Raw genomic sequence first — 26,865 nt, forward strand, 5'->3', positions numbered from 1 at the left:
CGGCTATATGTTTGGTGCCTTGACACAAAGTCAAAGAGCATGTGCTCGAAGAAATACAAAAAGACAAGTCAACAAGGATACTGAGTCACGATCACATTTAGATTCTGGGTACAAGTGACATGAATTCAGTAGAATTCCCAGAAAGATTATTGCTTTATTTATTAATCAGCTGATAATTTCCTCTCTGTATTGTCTTGTCTATGAAGTGTCAGAAAACATCAAATTAGTTACATTCAACAACCGCCCCAACTTCTATCAGAAATAATCCCCCTTTTTGAGAAAGTTAAACCAGCATTTGCTTTACACTAATTGAAAAAAATACCAAAGGATTTTACCTTTGAGCTTTACTTTGTTCAACTTTAGTAAAAAGAATAAATTGATACTTAAAATAGTAGTCTATTTCGAATCTACAGATTGTTATAGCTAGTGAATTCAGGGGATAAGGGCTGCATTTAGCTTCAAATTAAGACGATGAAGAGTGGTGGATTTGAACAGCTCACCTGCCTGAAATATCAAGAGCGGTGCTTCAGTGCTCATTTAGAAAAGCTCAAGTTTAATGACTTTCGAACAGGGGCGGATACAGGGCCAGGCAGGGCCAGCGGGATTCTGATTGGAATCTGATTGGACCTCTGATTGGACCCTGAAGTGTCTCTGTCCTTTCAGTATTCTTTCTATTCTTTTTTTTATATAGTTATCACTTGCTAACATTAATATGTAAAAATGCGGCTTTGCTCATGCTATGGAGCTAACAGTAAACAAGGAATGACTTAAAGGTTTACATTTCTAAATCAGGAATTTCTGCATGGATGTTGGATGTATATTTGGCTCCTCTGTGTAAATTGTGGCCCCTTAAGGGTCCTTGATGCTGCTGCTTTCCAATTTAGTTCAGCAGAATAGAGTTTAAATGTCAAATATTTGTGAAAAATTGTGTTTTCTTAACCACTCTTAGCTCCTGGAGCCTCATGGAAGCTGGGGCTTAATGCTATAAATATAGTTTTCCTCCTTTAAAAAATGCACATTTAGCTCAAACTACGGCAAAAAAAAGGACATGTGACAATGAAAGAAAAAGTATGACAGTGAAATATATAAACATTGGATAAAAAACTAGAATCTGTTTGCATTGTGATCACTCCATGTCTCAACTGCTTCATGGCATCTGTTTTTTCAACTCCATTGAATGACCAAGATTTAATAAGACAAATCCATAAACTATCATAGCATAACATGAATAAGATTTACCCAGTGCACGTTTCAGAGCACACGCTCATCAAACCTGTGTACACTGTGTCAGAATGTGTCAGTTAATCCAAACCTGCTGCATCGTGTGAGAGCGTTGCATCCATCAACAGGTAGACAGATCCGTAATCTCACCATGACACAATTACATGTACTGATGGAAGTGCCACACACGGGTGAGGAACTTGATGGTGTAAGACATGCTGTAAGTGCAGATTGCTAGCGCATAATACTCACATCGCTACACATAGTTTTACATACAACGCTGACAGGTTCCTCGATGTATTTAGATTTACGAGCACATTTGTCCGTCTCACCGAGGGGGCGGGCGGCTGTCTGCCCACTCTGGGCGGTGAATATTGACAGGGCTGTCAAGTCTTTCATGAATCCAGGGGTTGGAGGAACACAATGTTAAAACAGATTGTCAATGAGAGCAAAGTGAGAGGGAGAGAGAGAGAGAGAGAGAGAGAATCTACAATGCAGAGGAACTGAGGAACGTGTTTTTTTTTATTCTCTGCTGGAGGCAAACTCTCGATTGAGACAGTCACTATCTGGACTGAAGACGGAAGCAAAGCCCACGACTGAAATCGATGCTCGCCTTCATAAAACCCTGTAGCTGAACACAGAACGGAACCCGATAGAGGCGACGTTGACGTGCTGGAGAATAAAATAACATTAGCCCCTGAGGCTTTCAAAGTCTACGCAGGCAGCTGATAACACCAAGTATTGATTCTATGAGGTTTTTCTGTAAAGTACAAGTCTGTAATTCATATCTGTTCATAATGTCCTTATATGCAGACACATCCAGTTTTTAACACACCAATAACAGACCTATTTCATGCATTCATGCACGAAATATATTGTAGTATTTTTACGGTTTTGAGTTCATCCAGCAACTAATGTCAATGTAATGTCATGTTAAACTATACAAACCCCAAAAAGTGGACAGTTACAGTTCATAATGAGGCAGTAGTGATCAAACTCAACATACTGTGAACTATCCTCCTGTGAAGTCAACATAGTCAGAACCTCGGGAAAGATTCATGTCATTAAAGGATCTACTACTGCAGCTCCTGCTCCCTGCAGAGGATTCAGAGTGTGAATGTCATGATGGCTCTATGACAGGTAATGTTCCCTTCTGGAACAAAAGTCTGTCCTTCACCTTCTTTCTTGTCCATTTCCCTTCTAATGTGTTGTGGACATGGGTTCAACATGTTCTCATTCAGCACACATCGGCACCATGAGCGTGCATCTCGCCGGTCAATTAAACAGATGTTTATGCACCGGGTCAACTAATAGTTCTTATAAGTCATACTTATACTAAAGCTATACAGCCTTGAATGTTGATCATCAGCTACAACTGGTAGCGAGTTGCTTTTTGTAACATCTAACTTTAATATTCAGGAGTAAGCTGCTTGTACCTACATGTCACGTGTGCTAACCAGTGACAGCTGTGACAACAGAGCCTCTAATTCCAGGAAATTGGTTTGTTTTTAAAGTGTAACTATGGCCACCTAAAAAATCCATTGGTCATACTTCAAATAACACTAAATGCAACAAGTAGAAATATGTATAACTGTATATGTATACGTATGGCTTTCCAACGTGACCACTTTAGTGTAAAAATTCATTCAAGGCAAAATCATGTCAGTTATGTCAATAGACATTAGAATAAACAGAACAAACTTTGCATGCAGGTTGAACTTTGCAAAAGAGGTGATTGGGTTCCTCTGTGATGGACATATTTGTTATGCAGTTGAATGTAAATGTGTCATATGTTGATATCTTTGCCAGTATTTGTGTCGCAAGAGGGTGTTTTGGATATAGGGGAGGAATATAGTGTTTTGCGTCCTTTGTGATTTGCTTTCAACTCAGTCATGCTCAGATCCCAAATGTTGCCATAAACCACTTGTCGAAATTCCCAGAGCACACACCTGCATCTTCATTGTAATTTTTCTAATATTTCCATGTAAAGTTGTTGACAATGTTTACTTAACCCTAACCCTTTATTATTAGGATTGAATATCACAGCTCCACACAATTCATTGAGGGATTGAAAGTCATTAATTTAAAATTGGGGGTGAACTCATGGGTGTTGTCACGGACATCATCTATCCATGATAGAGAAATCCCATATACCCCCATTAAAATGTCAGTGTCAGTATGATGTCAGACAGTGGAAATGAGACCATCCTCTCTGATACAGCTCATCTTTAATCTCTTTGGTTAAATTAGAAATTGATATTTTAATGACACATCTTGCCCAGTGTTTCTTAAGATTTCAGTGAATCAATTTAATCACAGCCTATTGATGTATGACTTTTTAACTACCTCAGCTCATTCATAATCACAGAGTGTGTATTAAGGACTACGGCAGAAAAAAAGGATTGTTAAAATAATCTTGAGTGGCTTAAAACCTCCACCTCCCTGTCGACACCGAGGAGCACTTCAATCAAAAAGTGTTAACTTTGATCTCGGTCGTGGTCAGAGAAATGGTGATGACTTTTAAAGATGCAGACTCTGTCTTACTTGATCTTCTTTTAACTTATTGCTTAAATTTCCCTCTCACACCTTTTTGTGGGTCATCGGTTGTGATTTACAAGTTGTTACTTTAACAATGGCTGCATAGAACTGTTTAAACTTCTCTCTGAAGAGGGAAATCCTATTCCTCTAGGTCCATCTTGCTCGTTGGGGAGGAGGGAACGTCTATGATGAATAAAGTTTTCTGTTCTCTCTCTTTAGTATAGAAATGAACAACATAGAACCGAGGGGCCTCCGACAGCACAAAACCACTAAACCGTTTGCAGATGTGTTCACTGGAGCTTACAGGCTAAGCAAGTTAACCTTGCAGAAGTTCAATATATGTGAGAACTGCTGTGCCTCATTGTCTGAACATACACATTTCAGATGTCATATCTCACAGGGCGATCAAATTCCATGCAAGCAGATATGATCGTCATAAATCTGAGGATTTTCAGATCTGTATTATCTGCCAAGCAGGCGACTGTGAAAAGTCTTCGCTCCCTATGGAAGTGTCTCCAACATCAGAAAAACAAATGATGTTAAATAAAAAAACTAGTTCATTATGAAACATATCTGTCACAACATTTCTAACATCTGACGAGTGGCTAAATCCTCTTGAACTATATCTGCCTTTTTTCCTTCACTGGGTAAAAAAAAATCAAATATTTCTATAAACTCAAATCAACTGAAAATGGAGACTGGATTTGAATATTCCAAAGATAAGATAATCTTGAAAAAAAGCTGCAAAGAGGACAAAAATAAAACATAAATAAACATGCAATGAGAACACAAGGGAATATAAAAATATAAATAGGATATAAATAATATACATAGTGCATACAGAATATACACAGTGTGAGGGGAATATATACAGTGAAACAGGCTTGCACATTAGCCACTGAGTTGATGTAATACTTTACGTGTTTTTTTAGAGTCGCTGATATCACCTGTGATGTTGCTGTCTGCTTGTTTACTCCTGTTTGAGTTTGGGGATCAAACGAAAACAGCTTTACGAAACTGTAAATTTAGCATCCCGGCAACACAAGCCAACCCCACATTGAAAGCTCACGGAGTGTAATTAAAATTCCTCTGGATTTAAATACGCTCTCAAGTGCGCATGCTAATGGCCCTTTTGGGAGCTTCTTTGACTAATCGGAGAGACTGAGAAGTGTGTTTCCTTTCATTAATAGGTGAACACATGATTTCACAGCTCCCGACGTGATTATACTCTTATTAGGGTCAGACATTCATAAAGGCTCATCAGTAATTTTTCCCCCATCATGTGTGTGGGTGATATCATTTCTATCTCTTCTGGTGTGGGTGCAGTTTTGCTTTGATCCCAGTGACTCAATCCCTTTTACCCGATTTGTAAGCGGCTGACAGCTCGCGCCCGTACTTCACCGCGGTGTCCAAGCCAAAGTCGAACACAAAAGAATGACAAAAACTGAGGAGACCCTCTCTTGGCTGGATTGATGCTGAAAATCATTCAGATGGTTCATATTTAACGGACCTTCAGGGTTCATCACATGCTTTTGATTATTTTTGACAAATTAAAAAACTCTCGTTCTGGACAGAGAGTTTGCACAAGCTGCTGTTCCAGGCACTGAACCAAGTTATCTGCCATGACACCATCTCCCACTTTCGGAGTCGCTGCTGGAGATTCGCTGCTACTTCGGCTCGCTTTTAAAATAAAACTACTGAAATTAAAGCACCACACTTTTGTGAATATTGGAAGCCCACCTGCGGGGACAGTTTGTGTTCAACTTAATTGAATAATGTGAGAGAACTCAGCGACAGCAGCTTAATTACCAGTTAACAAGCCATCATTGCAAATAGCTAACTGTGTGTGTGGCTGTCTTCAGCAGACAAATAGGACTTGGTATTTTGGGCATGCATAATACAGTTAAGTTTGCATGACTTCTTGTTTCCTTTCTCTGAGTCATTCCAAGGGTGTGGCACTGGATGCATCAGATTAGTTCCCATTAGTGCTTTATTCTGCCTTATTTGTTAGTTCTGCATGAAGTCTGTCTGTGGGCAGTTTTATAACCTCAAATGTCTGCAAAAATTCTTTGTCCAAACATGACCTGATATATTCCCTCTGTGAGTTTATGGCTTTCAGTAGCTCAGATAAACTGAACTTTTATGGTATGATTTGGTGAAAGAACATAAAAGCTTTCACCAGAAACACAATGGTTGTCTACACTGAAAGGAATCTTCTTTAAGTTGCTTCCCAAACCATATTTTCCTGTCAGACAGGGCTTGTTCCAAAGTTTCTCCCAGAACAAAAAGCATACATATGGATAAAAATAAAAACAACACAACCAAGTTTTCCGTGAGCAAGATAAGTGAGAAGGCTCTCAAATGTGTGACTCATCCATCTGCCTTCATGCTTCAGATGGACCAGACACATGCAAAAACTCATAGACACACATAAACACATAAGGACCCCCATTTCCTGCTTTCACACAATCCTCCCGGCGAGCCACAGACACGCTCCACTCAATTCACTCGGGCAAAAAAACACAGACCCGGGAAGGCATACGCACAGTGCTGGTGACATGGTAACAGAGGCGGGCTTATGACTAAAGGGGTGTCAGTTTGAATCCCCAAAGGAGCGCGGGCTTGGGTGAATTCCGTTTTCCTCCCTCTAAAAATGGTCCAATGAGGCGCCCTTGAGCAAGACACGTCAGTCGCAGTTGACCCTGGTGGCTCCCCGCCACGACTGCACTTAATGGCTTGAGCGTGAAGCCGTGCAATGCTAAGCGTCGAAACATTCCTGATCTCTGATGTGCTCATCGCCCTCTCAACCTGCCATATGGTGAGAGCACATCAGAGTTCATGACCGTGCTACACGATCAAACAAACTGCTGTGAACATGGAGCCTATAAATCTACAGCTAAATCATCCCACTGCTTAACAGTTGAACGTGAAGTGACGACAACTAACTGCACAGTTTCACACTCTGTGGTAGACAAACACAGATAGGAGACTTGACAGAGCTCTGGAAAGGAGACTTACAACACACGCACACATGTTTTTTATCACAAACGCACAACCCCCTATGCACAACCAGATCCGCCATGTGCACTATAGCTGATGACATGGAATGTGTTTGCTGTGTTTTAATGTGTTTGTCCTTTAACTGTGCCAAGCTTTGAGGTGGTTTTGGATCGAAGAGGAGAAGTGTCTTTTTTAAACATTTATAAGCTGCGGGGCTCTCTGGTGCACAAGGGAGGGGCCGTCCAACCCCCGGCTGCGGAGGAAACCGCCTCCCCTTCCAGAAAAAAAAAGAAAAGAGGCTAACCAAACCAATGGCACAAAAAGTTATTTTTCAGATGGCTACTGTAAAAGGAGTCTTTGTGTCCTCAAAAAGTCTAAGAGCAGCGGAGGAAAAGGACAAATGGAAAGAAGGAGTCAAAGAGAAGTACGCAGTGTACTCAGTGGGAGGAGGGGATTTTCTGGTGAGCAGCAGAAGATGTATTTTGGGGGGAAAAGAGCTCCTTCATGAGGCTTCTGATCTGCTGTCTCACCAGAAGGCCTGGGCACGGTGTCAGGGCGTTGGTCTGCTTTCCGACAGCGTCACTTTCTGTGCGACAGCAGCTTCATAAGACCTTAATAATGCCTTTTTATTTTTAACTGCCTCAGTTATCTGATGTGGCAGCGCTGAATGCACCGGTCGTGGTCAATGAGAAGCTGTAGTTAAAGTGAAGCACACGCAGACTGCGACTGTGGCTTCACTCTGACAGACAGCTCAAAGGAGAAGTGAGCTGTACACGTTTGTCAATGGGTGACAAACCGTGTACATTGAACACCTCTCTTTTAACTGCAGCGCTGAACATGAGCTAATGGACCCTTGTGCTTCTGGCTGCTGCAATGCAACCACAGAAAACCCATTTCAAGCATTTTAGCAACCTATACCTAAAAATACACTGTACGTGTGACTTCAAGCCTCTGGAGCTCTGAGCACTTGTGCCACGCTCCCAGAGTGCTTGCATACATTGAGTTTATTAATAATGGAGTCGGCTGTGACGAAAAGCTTCTGGTGAACACCATCACTTTACAATGCAGAAAAGTGGACCATTTCCTTAAACGCTTGTGAAGTCAAACTTATCTGAGTCAAGCAAGTAACTGCATCTGTTTATCAAACCTCCGGCGTCGCGGGTTTGAAACATGTATGTGGCGCTTTTTATTCATAATTCATATAAATTCATAATGCTGGTCCTGTGAATCTCATGCAAATGAGTTCTGGCCTTTAGTTATGAATCCATTCACAGTTGTTTATTAGAACTTAAATGAGGTTGAGGAATTGAATTTCCCAGGCCAGATGCAGCAGCCCATATATCTCTGACTACTAATGAATGCTATTCCAATATGCACTGATTCTCAATAATCCTGCCAAAGATATCCGATACCATCCAGCTGGCATTCAGATGTTCTCAATTTACCAAGAATAATGGCCATGAAAATAAACGCTGCTCTGCTAAGTACTGAATGCATCAATGATGCATTTTCAGAAAACATTGTACGCTGCGTCGCTTCCAAGACAATGTTTTAAAAATAACACTATATATTTATATGTAACATACTCCTGGTGTTTTGTCTTGGTTCTGGAGGATGCTGTGTTCATGATATGCACTCATAAAGTCAAATGAAGTGACCAGCATTAAGATACATGTAATTTGTCATCCTGGTCCACTGACAGTGAAGACATTTTTGATTGTGTCTAGGAAACCTTGACATGCATGTTCTGGTACAACTGAATGAGTATTTGCTGCTATACTCGGGATGAAATCTGAAATGTATTCATAAGAAATAAACATTCAAACACTTCTGGGACACAGGCAAACAGTCTTCAGTCAGTTATGAGCAGTATGACTTGATAAGCCTCAGGCTCCGAGACATATCAAGCAGTAGCTATTATTATACAAAGTCTTCTCCTCTCTGCCACATCGGGAAAAAATGCATCCCAGGCATAGGGAGTTATCAAAGATGTCTTGGTTACGTGCTTTATTTCATCACTAATGTCATTTGAAAAAAAAAAGTAGAACACCTTCATGTTTATTTGACAAATGCTATGACAAGTCGGGTCCTTGGCAAGACGGAAGAGAGCTGACACAGAAGGGCGCGGCCGGGTGGAACTGGGCAGCGCAGGGCCGGTCCTGTTGGATTTGGCAACAAGGCGTCCGGCTCTGCGCCACCACAGCATCCTCACACAACCAGTGTTCAACGTCTTTACAGTGATTCACTAAAATCGTACCATGTTCCCATATGAAACTGTGGCAGTCCTGAGGTTCTGTGGTTGTAACGTTATTTATCCATGCTTCACTCAACAATGCCGAGGGGCCCCTTTCGATATCCTAAACAATAGCAGCTCGAGACTTACGGGAAGGAAGTACATTATATCTATAACACGGGACACCTGCTCACAGTTACAGCCGCATTCATAAATCCAGCACAACAGACCGTTCCAGTTCATGTTATCCCCCCCCCCCCCCCCCCCCCGATGTGAAGCAGGAGTCAGCAGGGAGCTCAGGTGGAGAGCAAAATCAATACTTTATGACCTGCATTTAAAGCAGGCCTGAGGAGGACAGGTCTGCGCAAAGGTAAAACCATTATCATCTGTGAAGGAATCAAATCTACTGCCTTACATGATGGTAACACTTCACATTGCAGGCCTGAAACCACATGCTTTACGAATAGTGGTCTGACAATCCACCCGCTGGTAGTTGGTCATGTACAGAGGTATTGATAAGGTGGATATTTGAAACTTAAGGTGATTTGACCTGTTGTAAACAGATATCGTGCTCTAGACCAATGTAGCATCGAATAGGTTGACCTCACCCAATGGATATATTGACGCTTTGGTGATAGCAGGAACATAGAATAATGTTCAAATGTATGTTTTCATTTTGGCATTATCTTTACCTCCACTAAGAAGATTATGTTTTCACGAACTGAGGGATGTGGTATGAATCAGGGAAGAACCTACAAATATTTATATTTGAATCTGGATCAGGGTGCAATCAAGGATACTTTTGTCCCTTTCTTTAGCATTGTGAAAGGGTGTTTTTCAAATAGGATAGTTTATGGTTCTTGATGAAAAATATTTAGGTACATGATGTTTATGGTTATTTGCAATTTGGTGCCAATCGAAATAAAAACCTGGATATTTTGTAAAAAATGTATAACACTGGAATGACATTATTTCTTGAAGTATAAACATCAGGAAACACCACAGGGCCCAATAACTCTGTCTATGTGCTTATGGCCAGAAGAGTATTGTTTAACAGTAAAATGTATCTGAAAAACGTGTTAAAGCTGACTTTTTTTTTGGGAGGGGGTGGGGGTGGGGTTAACCAAAGTGGTTTAGCCTCTTGTGGACAGAGCAGAATCCTAACCCTCACTGACACGTCCATGCAGCTAATTCCCTGCATCAGCTCCTAAACTGTATCCCCTCAGCCCAACAGATGGGCTCAGGAATGCTGACCTGCATACACAGAGACAGATGTCAGGTAATGGCTGAACATTCCCTGGCAGTAATGTCAATTTCCAAACACCATTTTTTTTTTTTTTTTTATGAGATTGTAGAGTGCGGCTCCTTCAGCGCTGGACTATAGTGTACCTGAGCGTTTCCCAGTAAAACACTGGGAAGGCATGTTTTGCGAGGTCGAGAAGGATCTGTTCAAAAGGTCTGTGGGTTATGAGAGAGGGGTGATGGGCTCTCATTAGAGGAGAAGGGGAAGGTGTCTTTTAGGGAGCACAGACTCTAAGTGATTGAAGTCTTAAAGCAGAAGTAGCAGCCTGAAGTGTGACTGTCACAGTTTCAATTATAAAGCCGGGAACAAGGATGCTCAGGCCTAATCAACAAACTGCTATTCAGGATCATTCTTGATTATGTGCAATTTCAACAATTGTTATCATACTGATTAAGATGATGTCCACTTGGATTAAATTACCAACATAATTGCATTCTCTGCTATTTACTTGTCATATAAATGCTTGAGGGAAGCAGACATACCACACATCGAACCTTGAAGACAACCAAACAGTCTTGTCTGCCTTCACATCCACGTTCAATTATGTCTCTAAACAAATTCCATAATTTGGCAACGCAAGGAACCCGGTTTATTCCACTTTCAGCTGCCAGGAAAATGTTTGTGCTCACAAGTAGCTGCGTGTTGGATGACACTTGGAGGATTTCTGTGCAACGGCAGCTGCTTAGCAAGTTGAGTGTGTTAGACTTTCAAGAAAATACACAATACGACATATTACTTCCTCAAAGATAAGAAAACATATTTTTGGGGGAATCTCTGATATTTTGTTGTCTGTGAAACTCTCTTTCTGTTCCATCAGTTCTCTGAATGCACCGCTCCTCAGCAAACCGATGTCCTATCTGATTTGATAATGTCGGTTGCAAAGTGGAATACATTCATTTTGTTGAGAAAGTTTGTTGAGGCTGTAAAAACATCTTCTAGAGGAGAATGTTATTGAATTATGGAGTTATTTTCTTATTTTAAGGCTTGGGCCACACCAAATAGATATTTTTAATGTTGAATTGCTGACTTCTTTTCCACTCTGCTACTGTGAAGTAGAAGCCTGTCTGTATACAACTTTAGACCCACACTCCTAACACACGTTGACTCAAAACTTACCCCTGGTTTCAAGTGTCTCCTTCGTTATTGCCTTTCGTTATTGTTTTGATTGAGAAATCCGTAGCAGCACGGTTAGGGTCATCATTTTCAGCCGTATTCACTTGTTGATGTGCTTTGAGCTGAGGGATCCTAAATTCATGGTATATGGACTTTTAACTGATGAAAACATTGAGGTCACCTGTTGGTTCACCACCTCGAGGATCTAAAACCTTTCAGCTTATTTAGAAATTCTAATAAATGCCTTTCACCAGACATTTGCCTCAGTCGCTGTGACTGAATGGACACTTTGGTTACACAACATATCTTGTTTCTATCTGAACTATCTCCTCTTTTCATATATCCACTAAATGAGTTTACTCATTTAATGAACAGAGGGCACAGCGAAACACCAGAAGCTTCCTCATGTTTCTAATGAGTGAACGTGCATTAGAGAGTTGGACAGCCAGAAAATGCAAGTTCAATGTTTTCCCCCTCAGGCTGGCCTTAAGCTAATTGCCATCCAATGGTTGCTGCTATCCCTTATGTGCAGCAAACACTTTCTTAAACTGCAAATTAGCCATAAAACAACTGGAGGTTATTGAGCAAGGATAGGACCACATTGCTTGTCGACTGGAATACTTAAGCAGGTCATCTGTGTCATTGGTTTGGTCTAAAAAGAAATGGAACCTGTCCTGTTGAAATTCCGTTGTAATTAAACTTCAGTTGTTTTCAGACATGACCTCCAGATAATTGGGTGGGGACTTTCTCCAGAGGTTTCTACTCACACCTGAACAATGCAGCTGGAGATTCTCCACTCGCTTGCTGTGAATCCTGAGGAGGATCGCCTGCTCTGTCCGCACATCGGCTCCTCTGGAATCTCTGCGGACTTTATAATAGGGGCACAAACGGAGACCATCCGCAAAAGCTCTGGAGGCTCTCACTCTGACACTTGCATTCAGACAGAGAGCATATGCGGAGAAAGTCCAGAGGATCTCAATGAGCTCAATGCCGATCTGAAGGCAGCCTTAATGTCCTTCCCCCTTCAGTGGACCAAAAGAACAAATTATAGTGAGAGCCTGGCAATTTCACCAAATCTAAACGAACTTGGGTCCCCTGTGGTCACTTATACGATGGAGATTTTTCCTGAAGACAACTGCAGGAATGCAATTTTGGCTGTAAAGTCAAACTCCGGGGTCACATGGTCATCTCCCCTGTTCTGTATCTTCACATTCCCGAGGAGCCTCTTCCCATGGCCAAGTCTGGCATGATACAGTGCATCAGATTGCAAAGTCGGCCACAAGAATACTGCTTGTTCTTGGTGCACACTCATGCCTCCTGTTGTCTGCATTTCTTCTGGTTTGGCTGATTCTTTGTTGACTTCAGTGTGTTCAGCTGTTATTGTCACTTGCTCATAGGTTCTAGTTCTTTCTAACACTTCCTCACAATAGCTTCATCTTCTGCCACATGTTTAGTGTCTCTGTTTGTTCATTTCATCAATTTGAGCTTCATCTCCTCAAATTTTCAGGAACTGTGAAAATTACAAGTTTAACTAGGTTTATGTTTAACTGCTAACTTTATTTTTGTCTCCAGCTTATTTAACATTTCCCAATTCCCAACCTGTATCCAAGCTATTTATTCCCAACGCTAATAATGATTAAATGATTATGATCTAAAACTTTATCATTATTTTACTTAGAAAAATCTTTCTGATACAACTAAAACTATCCAACGCGCCTGATCATATGAGCAACATCTGTTTTGCCATAGCCATGTGAAAGATTCAGTTAAACAAGAGGCTTGGTTGTCTGGTTTGCCACAACCAGTGATGTGATCTCTAGCTCGGCTGTGCAGCTGTTCTGTGCTTCATGCAACTTTACAGGCGGGCCGTACTGTCAGGCAATCCAAACCATGGGACACGTCATTTCCTCCGGTTATTTTAAGCCTTCATAACCAGCGGGGTGACGACATTTGCTCGGGCCGGTTAACAGTGGGTTCTGTGTGAACCACAGCACATAGAGAATACACGCCCTCACAAACACACACAAACACACACGCACACACGACCATGAGCGCAGACACATAACCTCCACCCTAGACCCCCCCCCCATCTTTCATCAGCCCCATGTGAAGCAACGCGCTCCTTTGTTGGTTTCTCCCATCTAGCTATATTTATCTGGTGCATGCTATTCCAGACTGTCATCTGCCAGATCCCAGGCTTGGTGCTATCCCCAGCCCCCAGGATTCTGTCTGAACCCAGCCTGTAATGAGGCCGTCTGGCGTCAAATTACTCTGAACACTCCATGGTGGCTCAGCGGTGCTGATGAAGCTTTTCAACAGAGTGAGGCTAGTGCAAATCTGCTTTTATGTCAGCACGCTGTGAAAAGTGGCCCTTGTAACTGCAGCTTCCCTCTGCAATGTATTGGAAGACTGTGTTGACGAAGCAGGGTGTAAATATTTACATAACTCAAAATCCTTCTCGTAGAAAATAAAGAAAGTTTGGTCCCATTCTTGGCTTCATCCATCTGATATTGTCTAGGAGTCAGATGTTTGACAAAATCTCCAAACTTTATTCATGTGCCAAAACTTAGCCCATAACCAAATGCAGTGAGGATAAATATTCTTTTTTGGTCAGGAGATTCACATAAAAGTTCCTCCAGCAGAAGATGAATCCCCTCCGTTGTCTTCAAGCAAAGATTCAAAAATGTCCCAGAGTCGAGAGCTAATTAGAAGCAGAAAAAACTAATCGTTTGGAGTCTGATGTCTCATGATTAACCACAGCAGCCTTGTGCTTATGAGTCATACACCCTCTGGGCAGGAGGGAGTCCCCGAACTCACAGTGGATTTCTCTATATTTAAAATAATGAGTCATATTCCTGTGCGAGCTACTGTCCCGTCGGACCTGTGGAAATAGTAGACACGAGTCTTTGAGGAATCTACACCTACACATGTGAAATGTACCCGTAACAACTGAATATTAAAGAATGCTGTTCTTCTTTGTTAGTGTTACAGTGTGGCTTACTGTAAAAAGAGGCCTCTAAAAAAGAGCCAAGGTCCCGGGAGCTGAAGGATCGCTGAGGGAACATAAAACACATCTGATAACAAACTGCTCTCTCTATGTGCTGTTTCATCAGCTACTTCAGATCTAACATTCTTCAAACGTTGCCTAATTGTGGCACTCTTGCATTCTTACATTGCAGTTGTTTTGTCTATATTAGGCAAGAGCAGCGGCGGGACAATTTGATTAAAGCCTCCAGCTCTGGCTCAGCAACTAACTGACCAAGTCGAGTCCAGATGTTGGAGTGGAAACCTCTGTCTTTTCATAACATGTCTGCGATGAATCAGCTCCCAACACTGGAAACATTTCCCATGATTCACGCTGCTTTTCCAGTAGCTTTTTTGCTAACCCACTGGCCACATTGGTCGGAAGCCACCGATCGGAGCATGTGAGTTACACGTGATGCAGAGGGTTACACAAAGCCGACATTGTTCCAAAATAAAGTTCAGACATTAATCTTTATCATGTGATCGGTATCTGAGGATATTTACAGTCGATGTCATTCATGATAGACATGAGAGACATTTGGGGGATGGGAGGTAAATTGACTGAGTAATTTCGCAAACTCCCTCTGGGGTGAAAATACATTTTGCTGTTCCCTTTTCCATTTCATTTATTTTCATTGGGTAAGAGACTGAGTGGCAGTGAGAATAGAACTAATTCCTCTTCATTCAACCAAAAAATGATTAAACAGACTATTCTCTGGAAAAAAAAAGAAAAAGAAGGAACCCACAGAGGCCACTCGTATCGAGACATCTGTTCATGCATAATTCCTGCTTATTGAAAACTTCGCTGTTCAGTGATGATGAGATTTTTCTCAGAGTTTTTCATTGTGTGCACTAAACAGCTCTTATCAAAAACAATCACAAAGAGTTCAGTAGCGCTGGAGTGGAGGAAGAATATGAGTCACATTTTATTTGTGTTATCATTCTGTCAAGACCTCTGTAAAGATGTTTTGAAAAGTTCTTTTGAAAGATTCAATAATTAATAATAATGATATTAGTGGAATTGTTGCAGCATGATTGACATTCTGCATTCTTATTTGTATCCATATCCTGTTGCCTGTTGCTACATGATCCAATGTCCTAGAAAACTTTCCTGGCTAGAAACTGTAATCTATGTCTTATAATATATAGGCGGATGGATGCTTCATCATGTCTAAAATTAAAAGGGATTTCACCCCCCCCCCCCAATGTTGGAGATAATGGCATGAACCGTTTTTGAGAAAATAAAAGGTTCGTCAGACAGGGAGAGAGACATTTCTGTAATTATTGGTTGTGCGGTCGGAGAATACAAAGTAGATCAATGTTCTCTGAAAGACGTTTGGGGAGCATCTGTAACACGTCCATACGTTGCAATATCTAAATATAAAAAATGCTGTTGAACTTTATCATCACATGAAAAACCCGGGCTGGCCCCAGTCCTGCAGCTGTAAAACGGTTTGATTGCCTTCAGCAAGGCCTTTTCAGTTCAGTCCCCTGGAACAAATGTTAGCTGTTTTCCCTCCTTCCCTCAAGCAACTCTAAACCCACACGCTGCTGCCGGTGGAGGTAAGACTGTGTCCTTAGAATTGCCTAAAGTTGCATGAGGCAAAGGTAATCACAGTCTAGCAACAATTTGCAATCCCAAATTGCCACTTACAGACCTGGAATCTCGGTGAAGACCATCCATCAATAAACTGCTGCACCCCCTCCCCTACTATCGGCTTATGTGATTGACATGGAAGGGGTTAGAATAACATGGGAACACACCATGAGATGGCCTTTCACCTTCCACCTAGGGACAGAATCTGGGCCTGTGTTTTTGTACAGAAAGACGTTTGTGTACACACCCAGGGCTAAATGAGGTCTGTGTGTGGGCCGTCTGCCTGCTCTGAGCAGATCATGGCTCCTAAAATATAATCTAAGCCGCCTGCCGCTGACAGCCAGCAACCTCAAAGAGAGCAATGTGGGTAAAGATCATCTGCCGGGGGAGTAGAGAGTCCTCAGGGTGCGGTACATGTCTTATTTTCAGTATACTTGCATCACAATGAAAATAAAGTGAGCTGTGATATTTGCTTCTGAAGTCACTGAGTCCTCTGCTTTAAGTGTGACAACAATGCGAGTGACGCACCGGGGAGGAAGGGATAATTTCACTCTTATTTCAAAAGGGTTCAGCATTTGGCACATTTGCGGCCGCTGTGACGACAACTCTGATGATAGCATATCACATGTTTCTCACGCTTTAAAGGATCATTCAGATTCGGTTAATAGACATTATTCCTGTCAGTAATTATAACAGTGGAGTTGCCAAGTTATTAGCTGAGATATTAAAAAGAAGCCAGATTGGAAGGAAAAGCTAGCTAGGGCAGGCTACACTTTGGAAAAATGCCAGAGATGCATCCCATCCCCTCCCATTTAGTCCTCTCAAAGCTGCACTCTCTAAACACACGAACGTGCACTGACTGACAACGGCTGTAAGACGTCTTCCCTGCGACTCGCAAACTTCTGGATATCTCTTCTTCAGCGCTGTAAGTCTCTTCGGGTGAAGGCTCTGGTCGTGAGCAGTGACACGTGCACCCTGTCCTCTCTGACATCACTGGCTTCGTTTATTATCTCTTTCTGATGACTGTATTCATGATAAAACTTTTCTTGGAAACAAATCACCATCGACACATCTGAGCCATGATACATGAAGATGCATTTGTCACATTGAGATTTATAAATGCCCGAAATATTACCAAATCAATCAATTACCAAAACTGTCACCATAGGTGCTTTGGAGCTTAAGAATTCCTGACTGTCTATGGAGCTTGGGGGCAGCTTCCCTTTTGTTCCAAGGTAAGCCAAAATATAAGAGAAATGAAACACGAATAATAATATATATACCTAAACTGTAAGCATCCATCACAGACTAAATATACAAACTTTGACTTACTAGCCTAAATAGAAAAGTAAGGACAAGTACTGTAATTACTGGGCTGTCATGCATCTCTCATCGTTGCAGGTAATATATGAAATCCTAGCTGTAGGAACAAGATGAAGTTGAAGAGAGGAAATGAGTGGAGTGAGGCAGGTTGCCGTACAGCTAACTTTGGATTCTTGCAATGATGTTTGCCTCGGGCCATAACTCCCCCCCCAACCCAAAAGAAATACTTAATAAACCATGACTCACTGAAACTTTCTCTCTGAAAGTGGCAGGATGAACCATCAGGCAGGCAGAAGTGAGGGGGGTTATATCGTATCAGGAACATTATCAACATTGGTCGTGTCCCATGCTCGGAGATCTTATGAATGTTTCATTTCCATGCAGCAAACATCGTTAGTGAAGAGAAATCCTCCCAATGTACAATAATAACTCAGGATGAACAGCACTTATGTTCTAGAAGAAATGCCCTTGTTCTGCAGCAGACATTTTTACTTTAGATATGACCAGTCAAGAGTTAAAAGTAGAATTACATGTTTCAATCGTGGAAAATGTGTACTGTATTCTATTATAGATTATAGTTCATATTTTGACCAGATGAAGAAATGTTAATAAATTGTTAATATATGAATAAAGAGGAAATTCCATTTTGAACATTATTAGATAAAGTGGACATTCATTCAGATATGATAATGAAGTCGTAATTTAACTTGAAAAAGCCATTCTTTTTTATCGTAATTTATGACTTAATTTTCTTACATTATTCTGCCTTTATTCACGAAATTGCTGTGGTCCAAAAGCTCTGTTGTATAATGAGTTTACATGGAAATAATTGAAAACAATAATACCAAGTAAAAGTCACTCCTATGTCTTACACAGCTGAAGTGACTGTAGTTTTTGGACCTCCAGTCCTTTCAGTGACATGTGGTTTCTGCCCTGCATCATGAACACTCCACATTTCCTTGCATGGATCCACTCGCAATGCCCCATTTCTTTTCTGTCCTAACATTGTGTTGTGTTTAAACTGAGAGGTGAGGGGAGGGTCACAAAGTGCGTCTGTGGGACCAGCACAAGCAGCAGAACGCTAATCTCATCAATTTCCCAATGCAAATATTGGATTTATTAATCTCCTGTGCAGACACTTGTAGTCACACCGTGCTCTCTTGCCAACTCTCAAGGAACACATGGCAGCCTTGTATACAGACACTTCACAAAGCCCAGGCAAAAATCCATATTTATTTTATCCCTGTTGCCATGGTGACAGTGTACTCCAGGGGCGGTAGCGGGCTCATGTGCAGTCTCAGGATGCAAATCCCCCCGTTGGATTTTATAATTGAAAACGCATTCCGGAGCAAGACATCTGTAAAGGACTGACAAATGTGCACAAACCAGACAGTGTTGCCTGTAGATGTTCTTCCTCCTATTATATGTTATTTGACCAATTTAAGACAAACACTCCCAAGTATGGTCATTCCATCAATATTTTCTTTGAAAATGTGATTGTATTATATAATGTATATTCAGATCAATAAAGTACGTCTGTATATCCAACCTTGCATTCATCTACTCCCCCCCCCCTCTTCTCCATCTATCCATCCATCTATCCATCCATTCACTATGTTGTTAGTTTTGGACACAGAGCATTGTTAGTTCTGCCTATAGGGTTCACGTTTGTATATTTTTTTAGATGGGGACAACAAAACAACTTTGTACAAAGGTTGATAATGGAGCAAGCAGGGACAACCCAACAGTCGCTGGGGTGTGGCAGTCGATGTGGCTTCCTCAGGAGCAAAGAACCAGAACAGATTTGCACAACAACATCAGACTTTGTGTACACCGATCAAAAGAAGCAAAGGCGGGAAACAAACTCTATTGCCAGGCCAACAGAACAACATGTGAGCACTGGAAAGTAATTTATGGTTTGGAAATGACTGCCCTGCCATTTGTTTCCCCCTTTCTTTCCAGTGGTGGTTGAATGGTGACTTTAATAGCCACTAAAGATATACAGAGCAGCAGGGCATTTTAAAAGACTGAGCTGGAGCATGTCGCATCCAATTCCAGATCGAGCCATGATAAAATGTTCATCTTTTGATTGAAAAGAAAAAGAGTGGTGTCACATCTCGGCCAAATACAGAAAACCTCTACTTTCAATGTTTAATAAATATGTGTCTGTTTTATATTCTATGATGCACAGAATCTTAAGTTTGGGTTTGGAGTATTTACTGACCCTGGGTGGGTGAATGACTTTTCAATCATACCAATGATTTATGAAAGGCTGTAACTGCAGTAGCATCCTCAATGCATAGAAGCTCAAATATATTGACTGTGAAAACTCATTCGGGAACACCCAAGTGTCTGAACATCGAGTGGCGCATGGCATGTGACATTTGAGGGGATAAACACAGGCGAGAAACCCTGTGTAAGCCTGCTAGGTAGCTGGTGGAGGAGTCCCCTGACAGCTTGCAGCAGGCATTTTGTAAAGCGGAGGGGGGCCAGAATCTAATCAGTGACTCGCTTACATCTGGTCAGCATTAGCATGTCTTTCTCCAGGGTCAGTGGGGGAACACTGTTCACACTGAGGCAGCGAGGCTCAACTAGACGAGGAGAAATCGCTCCCTCGTTTTTTCCCACAATTTGTTCCTGCCATCATTTTGATTAGGGGAACATTTAGTCTCAGATATGTGGAAAAAATACATCAGCAGTGTTCACGCAGTCAGTGTCTAAGCATAGTGCTTACGATTGACTCCACATCTACATGAGGACGCTGCACTGTTACGCGAATGGTTTCTGCAAATTGCCATCAAACTCAACGTGACCGCACTCAAGCAGCGCTCACTGTTTGCTCAGTGTATGGCTTATTCTTTAGCGGAGGTGTCTCCTTCACGGCAGCCAGTGGGGTTTAACTATAATTGAGCAAACAGAGGGGCAGATGACTCTTTTCATGCTTGTGGTGAAGAGATCACACTGCATAAGAAGTGACTCCGGCTCTCCAGCTGAGCTTTGATTCCATGCCACTGAAACAAAGCGATTCTGCTGCGCGTTCAGATGAAGAGACGCTGTCTTTTTTTCCACTTTCACTGCCAATAAGACACTCGTGGAGAGATTTGCCCAGACTTAATTGGAGTGAAATTTGCACTGAGAGTTTGCGGATCTGACAGCTGGCAGAAAACAATGCGCTCAAACAGCTGCTCTAAGTCCAAGGCTGATGCTGCCAACTCTACATTTGAACACATTTTTATGCTGAGGTGACTTGGTTAAGCTGTTTCTGCCTAAGTTGAAGACAACTTCCACCCAAGTGCCCGATTTGCTTCACCCCAAACACTGAGCGACTCAGCAACTGTACTCACACTCAAAGTAGGAGAACTGAACCATAATATCACACTGAGAAAGGTACATCTGTAGCTGACTTTACTGGTCCTCTATGGGGCCATTGTACAATTTGGCCTGCTAGCATCCCCCTTCCCGTTGCACACACACACACACACACACACACACACACACACACACACACACACACACAGCCTCTCTCACTCCCTCTCCGCCTCTCACACTTTCATCTCTCCTCTCCGGGTGCACAGGGAGCAGCTCTAGCTGTCACTGTGCACTTCCCTCTGAAAGAGGCATTCATTGCTGCTGGCGGAGGGACCTCAGCTCACCTTCTAACCACAGAGGGCTGCAGCTCGCCACCTCCTGCCTTTTAGCAACACACTTTCAATGCAAACATTCTGAAGGTAAATGTGCTCCCACATTCAATCAGGCACAGACTGAGAGGGAAAGAAAAAAAACTGCATGAGATGAGAAACCGACAGATGTTGTCTCAGACCTTGGACCAGGGTGAGACCCTTGGCACATCTTTCCCCTCTTGTATTGAGTTTCAACCCCCAAAAAAGGAAGGTTTCACTGCTGAGCAATGAGGGGTATGAGAGCTGTGAGAGTTAACAACAAAAAATACCTATTCTGGAGGTAAGCCAAAAACTTTGTGCTCAAAGTGATATTGTTGCAGGTAAAACTTAAAGTGTGTGGAGTTCAAGTTCGAGGCATTAACTCATCAGCTTGTCATTGTTTGACCAATGCACTTGGGAAAGCCTCCCAGGGGACGCTTATCTGATTTCCTGCGGTGCATCTCTGACAGAGGTGAAAACTAACAGTGATTTACAGTTTCACTTACCTCCGTGACCGGGGCTGGGGAGGCAGAGCAGCAGGGTCAGGAAGGCACCGACCGGGAACGAGTGCAGGGCTCTCATATTTTCAGTGCTGAAAGTTTAAGTCCTTGACTCTCACGTTAAAGACACGCCATTCAGAAGTGACTGAATGAGTTTCCAGTTTTGGGACCTGCTACAGGATAGTCCTCTGTGTGAAGGGGCAGGGCTGGGGAGGAACCATGAGAGGGACGCCCTCTTCCCCCCCCCCCCCAAACGCACACACATATTTAACAGCGGACTCAGTCACACAAGTCTGGTATATCATATCCTGCCTCTCCCTGCTGCCCCTGCACTTACACATTCACAAGTTCAAGACCTGTTACAAAAGATCACACATACAATCACACGCATGCAAACACATGTACGTGCATTTACATATATATCAGACATGCGTTCTGAACCATGACCTAAATCTAACACTTCCAGAGAATCTCTTGCCTATGTCTCCTCTGTCTCTCGGTCTGGCCACTGCTGGATTCGCAGACCCTCTTCTTCTCTCACGCAGTAATTGCTGTGGTCTTTGGAGACCAGCCGTCTGAAGGGATAAACCTTTTACTTTTAATTAAAGACAAATCAGGTTGCTCAACTCGCTCCCAGCTTTATCTTCCTAGCCTTGATCGATGTCTCGTTCTTTATGTTTTTGTTCAACAAACCTGCTCCTGTTTCTAATTAAACTCACACTTTCGTCTGGAGCGGGCGGCGGGCTGTGTTGGATTTGCATTCTCTATATCTCCCCTATTGATAGGGCAGGGACAATGGGAAAAAGTTTTACTGCTCAAGCTATCTAAAGCAGCCAGGGAGAATTTTAATCGTAGTGAGTGCTGTCACTGATTGCTCTTCACTTGGCTTTTACTTTCTTATTTTTTTTCTGTGTGAACATGCACACACTCCTCACAAGGATTAGTATTGTCTGGTTGGATGCTAAGATTAAACCTCAAGTTCACACTCAAAGCCTCAACGTTCAATTTCACCCGTCTCACAGTCAGCTGGTTGGCAATTATTATTATTCATTCTGACAGGCGGAATGGGAATACAATTAGTATTTTCTAAACACCTCCTCTCAGGTGAGGAATAACTTTGACTGTGGCTCTTGCAGTTCAATTAGAAGTTTTCTCTGCCGCTGAACACAGTTCCTCAGAGATGATCTTCCAATTAGCTGGCGTATGAAGTATGATTAACTCTTCCAAACATGTGTGCATGCAAATTCTCAGTTCAATAGCTTCAAAATATCTTGTTTTTACGGCTTTCATCTGGATTTCTGTGATCTCTGTCAAAAAGTTCTCCTTCAAACAAACCAGAATGCCTTTTTCTTTGGATCAATAGCACCTCCAGTGGCCGATGCCTTAACTGCTCCGCCCTGAAGTGGTAATAATTTGTGGGGAAAACAACAGCAGCGGAGAGCACATCTCTGTGCACGGCCGTAAGAAAACCTGCAAAATAGCACATGGCAGCTCCAGCATGACTCTATTCATTGAAGGGAAGCTTTTCTGACACCGCAGCCTCCCTGATTATTTCGGCATGACATGAGCTACAATTAAAAGGCTCCCTCTGAGCCACAGCCAACCGTTTGCACCAATGACATGCTCTCGCCTCCCTGGGGATGCATCGTTTGCCCTGGAGGGATGTCACCCACTGATACGAGTGGGCTCCTGCAGTATGTGAGAGGCACAGGCGGTCTTATGCAACACGCAACACCAGTGACCCCTTTAGCACAAGAGTTCCAGATGATATGAGCAAATGTGTCAGGACACAACTTTATAACGATACGTTGACGCAATTCTAGGGATTTTTATTTTTGGTTTAACAATGCATGTGCATGCTTTGATTAATGGTCTCCTGTGGAGTCTTTATGATCTTCTTTGTTTACATTGAAATCTTCTTACCGAGATATGATACGTATCCTTGAGGCTTAAAAACATGTTGAATGCATTTCCCACCTCATAAATTCCTTTTTTAATCTTGTGAACCCTTCTTTGTGTTCTACAGCCTGCACTCCTCTTCTTTTTATTATCCACCTTTATAGCTTCATTACTACACTTTACACTGAATCCTGTGCCGTGTTAACCCCTAGTTTGCATGTGAATCCTTGTGGTGGTGGAAGACGACAAAAACAGCATCAAACTCTGATGGAATCAATGCACAACAGAAACACAGTAAACACAAAAAAAATTCCATAGAGTACCTTAAAGGGTGCAGTAGACCTGCACTTGGGGGCAGTAGAAAACTTTAAAAAAGCAAAAATGTATAAAGTTGCTCTAGCAAACCTGTTGGCAAACCTGTTTATTAACACATCCAGCAGACACCACTTAGCATTAGTATTCATTTGGAGCTGCCTCTTTGTCTGTCTGCAAGTCCTATACTCACTCACTTCTCAGTTCTATTTTAGTCTCGCGCAACTCCTGGGGGAAATATCTGCCTCTTAAGCTTCTAAATACTCCACTGGGTTCATCAGCTAGTTGCAAAGTGTGTCAGTCTGCTGCTCAGAGTAGGTCAGGTATTGCATATTATTGGCACTTTCACACCTACCTGGTTCCGTCCGGACTTTGGGACTTTTCAATTAGGTCCAAACTTTAAAAAAACAGGTGTGAAATGCACCCAAGACCACAGTTCGGACTAACACACTGAAACTTAGTTTGTTAAAAAGGAGTGGTCTCAGACCAGATCAAGCTGAACCATGGTTTGGCTCATTTCAGACCAATTGCAGGAAGTTGAGGCAACATTAAACAGTGGAAGGAGAGAAAGAACCAGGAGCAGCTGACATGATTGCTTCCAATATTAAGGCCGAATTATAGTTGGGTTGCACGCACGCACGCATGCACGCAAGACACGCAACACGCCCCTTGCGTGCGTCCGCCAATTTTTCTAACTACACGACAAAGCGACGCGAGCCTCAAGCAGCCCGCAAGGCTTGTGATTGGTCTGCTTACTACATCCCGTCCGGAGTCCAGTTTCCGGTGTCATGCCCCACAATACGGAGTGGCGATGTAAATAAACAGTCGACGAAGAAGAAGAAGACGTCTCTTCTTTGTGTGTTTTGTCTTTGAAAAAAAACGTCACTCCGCCTAGTGTTCTGGCGGTGAATTGCGTTGCAACATGCGCAGCACGTTAGAGAAGTATAAACCTAAACGAGTCCGTTGATGCAGCTGCGTGGCCTTCCGCTGCTGCAGTCGCAGGACTATAATTCAGCCTTTAGCCTCCGGTAATACAATTACATTACATTTCAATGTTTGAATTCACAAGGACATTCACCTGGCCCATCCAAACTTGGTGACACTTGTAGTAAAGGCATTGTAATGTTAGAATGGCAACAAAATTAAGAAAGGGACCAGGTTATTTAAATGTCTCCATTCAAACAAAATAGACAACACACTGAAGCCATATACAAGCCAATCAATGTCAAGTATAGGTAGATGAAGCCAATGTAGAACATGACGACAGGATGTACGTCATACAAAAGTGTTTAGTCAACCCTTCAATTATAGTTTGAAAACAAAACCAGATCAAATGTGGAAAATGCTATGACCTTGGTCTGGACTTTCAGGTTTGAAGACTCCCTGAACTGAGCTACTTCTCATGTCTAGAAATTAGGTTGGTAAGTTAAGTTTGTAGAACAAAAAACTAATATTAACACTCATAAACCTAGGGCTTCAGAGTGCGACCATTTTGGTCTATGAAGTGCGTCTATGTTCCTTGGTCGCACTGGTGCACCAAACATTAAGCTTGTCTGTCTCTGCATCTGATCTCGGTGGAGTTTACACTGACACACACAGGCCCCACCTGCACTCACTCACACACTCACACACGGACCGTTAATACAAATGATTAGTGCCTCTGAATCAGACAAGAAGCGGCGGTTGGTTTGTACCTTGTGAAGGTCTCTGACTAAGTGTCCTCCCACAACACTCCTCCTGAACTGCAGTTAATTTACACTGAACATTACTGAAGTTTACTTTGTGTTTGATTGAATCGCTTCATAAGTTTATGAGACAGCTATTTTAACACATTGAAAAAAAGTCTAACATTTTGTGCGTCCTCTCTGCTACACACGACACAAGATGCGCACAGCCACGACTTCAGTGTTAAAGGGAGAAGAACGATCTGAATTCATTCATTAATTACTAAATAAATGGGATTGTTTGTGTGAAGTGCAACAGAGAGGAGCAGACACACACACACACATCACATCCTGTTTACTGAGCTATTTCGGCCAAATGTTTAATGTTTATTCAACAGCAACTCTATGGCTTACAGAGCCATAGAGTTGTATCCATTGTATTTATTGTTTTTGTTGTATTATTTTGATTCCAATTCAACCGTCAGATTGAATTATCTTTAGAATTAAGTTCATTGTTCTTTGAAAGGTCGACTTGCATAATTATGCTTTAATATTATCATTATACCAGTAGTTTAAAATAGTCACAAAATGTCGCCTTAATTTAGACGTTTCACTGTTCAGTTTACAGCTTTAGTTCTCTGACTCTTTTTTTTTATATCCAGGCAAAATTGGTATTCTACAATGAAATTTCCTGGACTAAATTGATATTCAATAAAAAATATAAACCTTATGAATTGGAATCAAATCAATTTAGGAAATCAGTGACGATACACACTGAAACCAATCTAAATAAGAACTGTCATGGAAATGTCGTAGACAGCGATCTGTCCAGGGTGCACCCGCCTCTCAGCCACTGTCGGGTGGGATTGGCTCCAGTCCCCACCGAGTCCCAAAGGATAATGGACGGATGGATTTCAGTCACACAGACAGAGAATTTTTTTCCAAACCCTCACACGGTCATGTTGGGAAATGATAGCTACTCAGTCCTTGAGGACAGGAAGTACGATTATGGCGTTCAATAACTCTCCCAGTATTAAATATATGGGCATGTGAGTGTTGTAGATAAAGAGACCAAAACAATCTGAACCCATCACATAAATAGAAATATGTACACTTCCTGCAACAATACGCTTGTTTGACTCTACAACCTCCTCATATTACCTTCTCTATCTCAATGACTCTCCTGAGGTTTGAGGCAGTTCAGCAATTCTTATCAGATCTCATTTCTCCCCAGGTTGATGTAATCTTATCACGAAGCAGTAACTGGCAACATTTTGCCAGTTACTGGAAGTTATCTCCTGCAGTAGAGCTACGAAGCTCTGCTTTCCACACACAGTCTCAAATATCACCTTCACAAGTTACTGCGGCCGTCTGGAAAGACCACCGCTACGTTCTCAAAGCCGCAGCCCTGATTAAACCACAGCAAGGATGTCAGTGTTGTTCTTTTTTCCATCGTCAGGATAAGAAATTGAGCCAAAT

General features: G+C 42.1%; 1 protein-coding gene across 1 annotated transcript in view; it reads right to left on the bottom strand.

The window, feature by feature from the left end:
* cspg4 (chondroitin sulfate proteoglycan 4) overlaps positions 1-21,593 on the bottom strand; it is a 65,550-nt gene extending 43,957 nt beyond the window's left edge. The window contains exon 1 of the mRNA XM_062389263.1: positions 21,518-21,593. Within this exon, the coding sequence (XP_062245247.1) occupies positions 21,518-21,593 (76 nt within the window). The remainder of the gene's footprint in view (positions 1-21,517) is intronic.
* Positions 21,594-26,865: the final 5,272 nt, after the last annotated feature.

Source organism: Platichthys flesus, chromosome 6 (assembly GCF_949316205.1).
Source record: "Platichthys flesus chromosome 6, fPlaFle2.1, whole genome shotgun sequence".
Classification (NCBI taxonomy): Eukaryota; Metazoa; Chordata; class Actinopteri; order Pleuronectiformes; family Pleuronectidae; genus Platichthys; species Platichthys flesus.